Source organism: Chinchilla lanigera, unplaced genomic scaffold (assembly GCF_000276665.1).
Source record: "Chinchilla lanigera isolate Chin_1 unplaced genomic scaffold, ChiLan1.0 scaffold00083, whole genome shotgun sequence".
Taxonomy (NCBI): domain Eukaryota; kingdom Metazoa; phylum Chordata; class Mammalia; order Rodentia; family Chinchillidae; genus Chinchilla; species Chinchilla lanigera.
Genome location: NW_004955484.1, coordinates 7,796,145 through 7,804,977, shown reverse-complemented (window position 1 = coordinate 7,804,977; position 8,833 = coordinate 7,796,145). Strand labels below are relative to the sequence as shown.

Here is an 8,833-nt window from a genome sequence, read left to right as displayed (position 1 = left end):
ACAATAAGGAGAAAGATAAGTACAGAAATGTGTTGCTTAGTTTTCTGCCTCTTAACAAACCTTTGTGGGATTCTTAAGCAACACTCCCACCTATATCATATTAGAATCTATCTAGCCTTCTGGCCACACCTAACTGCAAGTGTAGCTTCTTGCAAAAATGTAGTCTTGCCAGGTGTGGTGCGCACGCCTGTCATCCCAGCACTTGGGAGGCTGAGACAGGAGGATCGTTGCGAGTTTGAGGCCAGCCTGAGCTACAAAGTGAGTTTAAGATCAGCCTGAACTGCATCGTGAGACCTTGCCTCAAAAAGACCAAAAAAAAAAAAAAAATGTAGTCTTTTACTTGGGTACAATGTGTGGTACAAAACTGAGATGTGTATATATTAAAGAAAGTTTTAATTTTTTCAAAAAAAATTTAATGAAAAAGTGGGTGTTGGGTGGTAGATGGCAAACTCTGCCAAAGCTGGTTGGAGGTTCACTTTGGTTTGTTTCTAGTTCAAAGGACACTGGGTATCAAACCCTGGGCATTGTGCATGGAAGTGCTCTCTCTCTGAGCCATACCTTAACCCCTTACTTCATTTTTAATTTGTATTAGAATAGATGTAACTTTCTACTTCTTTCACTTTGCTTGAGTGAAAGTTTTGAGTAGTTTTGAGTAGGTTTTTGGTTTTGTCTCTCTTTTCTTTTTCTTTTTCTTTGGTCTCACTCTGGCCTTGAACTCATGGTAATATCCTGCCTCGCCCTCCTGAGTCCTGGAATTACATGCATGGGCCGCCCTGTGCAGCATTGAGCAGATTGTTTGCAGCCCCGGTACCCTATTTTTCTGAGGGATAAATTTCATGTTAATTAGATTTAGGTGTGATTCCCTTCAACTTTACACATGAAAATGCTAGCGTTATGTTTAGCCAGCACAATCCTTGTCATTATTATCATTCCCTGAAAATATTCTGTAGCCCTGATATCAGCGAGGCATGATCTTTGCCGTCTCTGTCAATACGGCAAGTGGATTTGGATTCACTCACCAAGGCCTGATTGCTCACCGTGGCTGTACTTCACATGCCATACCAGTAGCTCATTTAATCCTTAAGAACACTATGACGTAGATACTAATACCGTCACCACCCCCATTTTAGACACGAGGACACTGTGTCCTGGTGGGGAGAATTGCTCTGTCCTGAACAAGGAGGTGCCATTGTGAAGATTCAGAGCCATGCTGCCCAGCCTTTGACTCAGGTTGGCTGCCTCTGCAGGAGGACGGGGAGGGCAGAGGTGTGTGTGTCTGCACGTGTGTGGCACATGCGCACACGGCCAGGGTGCAGGGTTGGGAAAGGGCTCTGGGATGATGCCTGGTCATACATCATACCTTTCTTTTGCATCTTCAGTGAAACTTGGCAGGCAGTGATCCGTGATTACGGGTGCGTATTCTTATGTGGTATGAGGGAGACAGAAATTTCCTGTAGAAATTTTACTGTGTTACCACTAATTGCTCTAAAACGCTTAAATAATAATTTGCAGGCCGGGGATATAGCTCAGCGGCATAAGCGCTTGCCTGGCAAGCCTGAGGTCTTGAGTTTGATTCCCGGTACCAAAAAAAAAATAATTTGAAAGATATTTTTCTTCTATCTTCAACTCTTTTATTTCCCTGAGTGAGTATAAAGTTATCTTTATGCTAAAAACTTCAAGTCTCCAAGGCTTTTTTTTTTTTTAAATTCTGACCCAACAGTTTCTGTTAGAACAAATGGAACCCTCCTAGATATGACACGATGAGTGTTATGGCTTGTGTCTAGATGTCTCCCCACAGCCTCATGTGGTCATAGGTGGGGCTTTTTCAGACGTGGCTGGATCTAGAGTGTGTGACCCTAGAATTGATTCATGGTGCAGTGCTAGGATCAAAGGTGCTAGGATTAAGGTGTGAGTGCTCCCCACCCTAAGTAACCCAGATAAGATATAAGGGACAGAAGGAGGCTTGTCTTGCCCTTGCTTGTGGCTTTTGCTGTCTTCTGCCACCATAAACTGGTTCTCTGTGACGTCTGTCTGCCATAGCACCCTGCCTTGGACCAACCAATAGTAAACGGAAACCTCTGCAAACTGTGAGCTAAGGAACCCTTTCTCCCTTTAACTTTGGGTGTTGAGTATTTTGTCTCAGCAATGAGAAAAGTAACTAAGACACTGAGGTTAAGAGATTTGTACTGATCACAAAGTATTCCTAGTAGCGGTTCCTAAAATTTAACTTGTTTTGGATGACAATTCCCTTTTGAGGAACTATATTCTAGGAAGAACATAAGAGAAAAGAAATTAGAAACATCTTAGGGTCTAGTTATTAGATAATCTCTACCATTAAATCAACAGAATATAATGTTGCTACAAACATGACATTTATATCACATAAGCTAGAAATAATTTGTAGATCACATTACAAAACTCTCAAACCTGTAACTGTGTATGCATGATTACCTTTACTGGACACTAAGAAGGGTTAAAAGAAAACATATTTATTTTGTAGCTGTTTCAGTCATCTTTCTGTCCTGGTAACAAAATACCAGAAGCAATTAATTTATAAAGAGAAAAGTTTTATTTTGGCTCGTGGCTTCAGATGTTCTAGTTCAAGATCAAGTGGCCCTAATAATTTGGTCCCCTGATGAAGGCACCACATGGCAAGGCAGGAACATGTAGCAGAGCAAACTGCTTACCTCCTACAGCACACTTTGAGGGGGCACCAGTGCGGATCTAAAGACTGTTGCTGAGCCCCAGCCCCTAAAGCAGTGGTGGAGAACCTTTTAGAGACTGAGCGCTCAAACTGTAACCGAAAGCTCACTTATTTATCACCAAGTTCCAACACACTGCAATTAAACAGTGCTCGGCTGCTGGAATGATGCTGGGGTGACGAGGCTCACGTATGACAGAGAAGGCTCTGCAAGCCCCTCGCAGCACATGTGCCGTAGGGTTGCCACCACTGCCCTAAATTTTTAAACACTTTCCAATAATGCTACCCTGGGAGACATTCCACTTCCTAACTGGCAAAGAGATTCATTGGTTTTTGTCTTGGCTGTTCATTTGGGAAGGTATAAATAATCTGTCGAGAAAAGCATGTGTTGTTAAGTTAAAACGGTAACTGCTCTCAGAAGGTTTGGGATGCTGACCACGTAAGTTGGATTCTTAGACCTATATTCTCTCTCTTGAGTTTTCTCATTTGTTCCTCGTCTCCTTTCTTTTCAGGACAATTCCCCTGGAACACAGATAGAGGTGATCAAATTTCCCGATTTCCACCATGGTCTCAGAAGGCAGAAGAGAGACTGGGTTATCCCGCCCATCAGCTGCTCAGAAAATGAAAAAGGCCCATTTCCTAAAAGGCTGGTTCAGGTAGAGAAGAAAATTCTCTATTTCTCTGGGAAGAATTTGGCAGAGAAGGGTCGAGGTGTAAAAAGGAAAATGATACCGCATCATGATCTTGCCAATTCTATTTCTTTCTGCTTTTTCTTCAGATCAAATCCAACAGGGACAAAGAAACTAAGGTTTTCTACAGCATCACTGGCCAAGGAGCTGACACACCCCCAGTTGGTGTGTTTATTATTGAAAGAGAAACAGGATGGCTGATGGTGACAGAGCCTCTGGATAGAGAAAAAATTGCCAATTACACTGTGAGTATCTTGGAAGCTTGCTGACCATGGTGTAACATCTGTCCAGAAGTTTTTTGGTCAGCCCATTGGATTCCCAGAGCAGATGCCATGGCATGTGAGGAGCTTCACTTGCTATCTCTTGACCTATGGATAAGGTGAAATGATAGGAGAACCTGGGAAAATTTGGCATTAATTTTTTCCTTATTAAAAATGATAAATGCTGAGCATGGTGATGCACACCTGTAATCCCAGCACTCAGGAGGCTGAGGCAGGAGGATCACTGTGAGTTCAAGACCAGCCTGGACTACATAGTGAAACTCTGTCTCCAAAAAACAGTGATAAAAGTTTTCATGCATTACCCATAAGTCTGTTCTGGGAACTGGAAGTTCTTTAAAGTAAGAGGATAGTCATGATACTGGGGAGCCAGAACCACAGCTGAGACAAGGTAAAAACATGAGTTTAGGAAAGAGGGAGGTGATACACTGATGCTAAATGCAGGGAAATCTGGAAGAAGCACTTGACCGGAGTGGCCAGGCCAAACATCAGCCTGACTAAAATAAGAATACTTTTAAGCTTCTGTCTTTGCCTCTAGTTCTGATGCCCCAGTCTTCTCTGTGGGAAACGGGATGTCAGTGGGTGTCCCCCGTCCAGGCTATGGGTCTTAACTCATCATAGTCTCACTGAAACCGCAGCACTGGGACCTCACAGGAAGAAGGAGTAGAGGGCAGATAGCACCCACTGCTCTGGTGGGACCCCCTCGCTACACCTCCTCTTCCTCACCAGGGCCCGAGTAACCCTCCCTTCTTTCTCGCAGCTCTTGTCTCACGCTGTGTCGTCGAATGGGAACGCAGTCGAGGATCCCATGGAGATTGTGATCACGGTGACAGATCAGAATGACAACAGGCCTCAGTTCATCAAGGAGGTCTTTGAGGGATCTGTCATGGAAGGTGCTCTTCCAGGTACGTCCAGTCCCAAGGGCCTGATGCCTAGAGAGACACTTGGATTCTTTGAGCCTGCAGTGTGTTTGGGCTGGAGTCTGGAGCTTAGGTCACTGAAGTCGGGGTTTTCTATGGATACAATGTCTTCAGAAGCCGCTCTGTGTGTCTGTGCATACCCGCATTGTAGTTGGGTGCCACTGTGCCCCGCTCCTACTTCCTAGATGTCCTGAATGCTGGTCTTTTGTCAGTCATGTGTTAGAAGTGTTTTCTTCCACCCTGAAGGCAACGTTTCTAACAGCTATTCTTAATGAAGCTATGGCTGAGAAGCCAATTTTGAAGAATTCTGGATTCTTTCCTACTTCATACACTATTCAACTCAGTGTAAAAGACGTAGCAAGATGTTTTAGTTAGAGGTTATTTATTCATAGCTCTCCTCTTCCCCTCCAACTCCCACCTAAAAATGTGTTTGAGTTCTCTGAACACAGTTCATGGTGGAATGCTTTTTTCCTCCCCTGGCGATTTGGTGAGAATTCTACAAATAGAAAACAAGGTGTCTGTGACAAAGATCTCCTGGGCCCCTCCTTCATCACTCAGGGCAGAATGGGGCTGGGCAGCACTGAGCAGTTCCCAAAGTATAACCGTTAATAACCTTCCCGTTCCCTCATGCTTCCAGGAACATCTGTGATGCAGGTCTCAGCCACTGACGCAGATGACCCTAACACCTACAATGCCGAGATCGCTTATACCATCCTCAGCCAGGAGCCCACACTGCCTCACAGCCAAATGTTTACCATCAACCGGATCACAGGGGTCATCAGTGTGGTCACCACCGGGCTGGACCGAGAGGTCAGTACAGGGGTCAGGAGGATTCAGTGGGAGCTGAAGGCAAATGCTTTTTTGTGAAGTCCCATGGACAGTGTAAAATTCTGCCAAGACCAGTGGTCAGTGAGTGTAGTGGTCTGAGCTTTGCATCTAAACATCTGCTCAAAGATCCTCTGCCCAGGGGCTGGAAATACAGCTCAGTGGCACAGCGCCTGCCTGGCAAGCGGAAGGTCCTGAGTTCAATTCCCGGTACCAAAAAGAAAAAAAAAAAAAGATTCTCTGCCTAGGTGCCTAGACAGACTGGCAGTTAAACATATGGTCAAATATTCTGGTTTTATACATGCAAGAGGCTGGGCTGCGCCTGACGTAGCCATTCGCACTGGTCCTGACTTAAGTGTGTTTGATCTATCTGCAGAGTTACCCCACGTATACCCTGGAGGTTCAGGCTGCTGACCTTCAAGGCGAAGGCTTAAGCACAACAGCGAAGGCCGTGATCACAGTGACTGACGTCAACGATAATCCTCCCATCTTCAACCCAACCACGGTAATTCTGCTGTGCCTTAGAAGGTGTCCAAAGAAGGGTCCTTTGTAGTTCATGAACTGAGTTTTAAAACTGCTCATGATTGAGCTCTTTGAAAGCTCATCCTCAGGCTAGCTAGTGAATGTTATGGTCAGGAAAAGATGGGATGGGTGGGAGTGGGGACAAAGACTGAAGTGCATCCTCAGCAGTGTGTGACCCTGAATAAAGAAGCAGCTCCACGCACAGGAAGAACTGAAAAACAGCCAGTAGTAAAGTGTAGTGAACCAAATAAGGCCTGGTCCTATAGGACCTTCTAGGCTGGGGTAAAAGTTTTAGAATTTGTTCTGAGTACGAGGGGACATTGTCAAAGGGTTTTAAGCAGAAGCTTATAATGACCAGATTTATTTTATGAAGATTATTGATAGAGAAGAGATGAGGGCTGGGGGAAAATAATGGTTAAACCTTAGCGTACTTGACTAAGAATCACGGTCAGAGGCTGAGCCATATGCGTTGTGCAGCTGGGACAGTGACGGCCTTGGAAGGCTGCTTCAGTGGAGGACGCTCATAAGTACTAGGGCCCCACTGACCGGAAACGAGGCCCTACTCCTACTGCGGGGACTTCCTCCAAGACTCATGCCCGTCACCTGCTCCAGGCTTGGGCTCAGGCTGGATTCCTTTAGCCCGAGACCGGCCTCTGCGCTTGGCATCAGGGTATCCTCAGTGACCCGTCTTCTCTTCGCTCTGCAGTACGAGGGTCAGGTGCCTGAGAACGAGGCCGATGCGGTCATCACTACGCTCCAAGTGACTGATGATGATGCCCCCAATACCCCGGCATGGCAGGCCGTGTACACCGTCGTAAATGATCCTGACAAGCAGTTTATTGTCGTCACAGACCCAAAAACCAACAACGGCATTCTCAAAACAGCGAAGGTGCGTATGTGCCTGGCAAGATGCCGAACACGACACCCCAGCGGTGGCCCGCCCTTGTCCCCAGCATCTTCTCAGAGGCAGATTAGCACTGGAGGGGTTGAAGAGGGGCAGTTTTCCTACACTGGTGGATTCACCTCGTGGGGTTTGCGGGACTTTATTCAAATTGAAATGGAAGTACCTCGTTGTCTTAGTTACTTTTTTTTTTGTTGCTGAGACAAAATACCCAACGCCCAAAATTAAGGAAGGAAAGGTTTATTTAGCTCACAGTTTGTGGAGGTTTTAGTCTATACTTGGCTGGCTCCAAGGCAGAGTGGCACATGGCAGAGGGCAGATGTTTCCGGCCGCAGAACACAGCAAAAACAACAAGAGCAAAAGGGAGGAATGGTGGCAAGCAGCCTCTTTTTCTCCCTTATTTTGTAAACAGGCTACCCCCACCCAGGGGGCATGTGGCTGTCACATAATCTCCACGCCCTCTTCTTGCATAGGCTCAGGATGTATATGAAGTAAGCACCCTGGCTCCCTGCTGAGTCACTTAGCCAAACCTCTAGACTTCCAAGTTGACACAATGCATCAACCATAACACTCGTGCTTTAATAGGCTCTTTCCCAGGAACATTTTACCTTTCCCAATTCCCTTCCCATTTTGCAACGAGAGGAAACATGGCTTACTGGCCTTTGGCTACTTTGCTGGGCTTTTTGTCTTTTTGAGACAGGGTCTCACTATGCAGTTCAGGCTGACCTTGAACTCACTTTGTAGCCCAGGCTGGCCACGAAATCACAGCGATTCTCCTGCCTCAGCCTCCTGAGTGCTGGGATTATAGGTATGCACCACCACGCCTGGCTGCTGGACTACTTTAGAAGTGGTGCAAATACAACTTTTTTGGAAAATGTTCTGGAAACTTGAAGCCTAAGATGTTGGGTGAGTTGCTGAAGTTAGTCTGAGTTAATGGTTGCCTGGCCTGGCTTCCAAGCTTTCACTTCCTCTTTAGCAAGTGAGTAGACATGTTTGAGGACCACTGGTATGTTACCAAACCAAACCAATAGTTAAGGATTTTAAAAAGTTTTTAAAATATTAACATGAAATGTTTCTTTTATTTATTTATTTTTGATATGGTGCTAGGGATCAAACTTGCTATGTAAGGCAAATACTCTACCACTGAGCTATGCCCGCTCCTCCCATCCCTTTGTGTTTTGGTTCTTTTTGTTTTGGTTTTTCTCTGGTACCGGGAATTGAACTCACAACCTTGCGCTTGCCAGGCAGGCGCTGTGCCGCTAAGCTAAATCCCCAGTCCCCCTTTGTGTTTTGTTTTGTTCATTTCTTTTTGGCTGTCTTGAGGCAACGTTTTGCTATGTAGTTCCAGCTGGACTTAAACTCACTTAAACCAGGTTGGCCTCGAATTCATGGTGATCTTCCTGCCTCAGCCTTTCAAGGGCTGGGATTACAGGTGTGTGCCACCACGCCTGGTTTGTATTTTATTTTTTTAACCTTATTTTTTCTGCTCTCTAGGGCTTGGATTTTGAGGCCAAACAGCAATACATTCTACATGTGACGGCAACAAATGCGGTCCCCTTTGAAGTGATTCTTCAGACCTCCACGGCCACTGTCACTGTAGATGTGCTGGACATCAATGAAGCCCCCATCTTTGTACCCCCTGAAAAAAGGGTAGAAGTACCAGAAGACTTTGGGGTGGGCTTGGAAATCACATCCTACACGGCTCGGGAGCCAGATGCATTTATGGAACAGAAGATTACGTAAGTGTGAGGGTTCCTTGACTGACCTGCAGCAACTGGGTATTGTTAGGTATTTATTCTCTTTCTGTCTGTCTGTCCTTCCTCCCATCTGCTCTATCACAGTCATGTGTCAGTAACGAGGGTACATTCTGAGAAATGTGCCCTTGGCCTATTTTCTCACTACACCACTAGGCAGCATAATCTCATGGAAGCACTGTCATGAATGCCGTTTGTTGTTGACCAAAACATTGTTATAAACTCCATGACTACATTTAGTTC

The 8,833-nt window shown here is 45.5% G+C and overlaps 1 protein-coding gene across 1 annotated transcript in view; it reads left to right on the top strand.

The window, feature by feature from the left end:
- Positions 1-8,833, top strand: part of Cdh1 (cadherin 1, type 1) — a gene marked incomplete in the record, with an annotated part of 78,674 nt that overhangs the window by 56,105 nt on the left and 13,736 nt on the right. Inside the window, 7 exon segments of the mRNA XM_013503937.1 lie at positions 3,214-3,357; positions 3,480-3,635; positions 4,429-4,573; positions 5,226-5,398; positions 5,790-5,918; positions 6,642-6,824; positions 8,331-8,575. Of these exon segments, the coding sequence (XP_013359391.1) occupies positions 3,214-3,357; positions 3,480-3,635; positions 4,429-4,573; positions 5,226-5,398; positions 5,790-5,918; positions 6,642-6,824; positions 8,331-8,575 (1,175 nt within the window).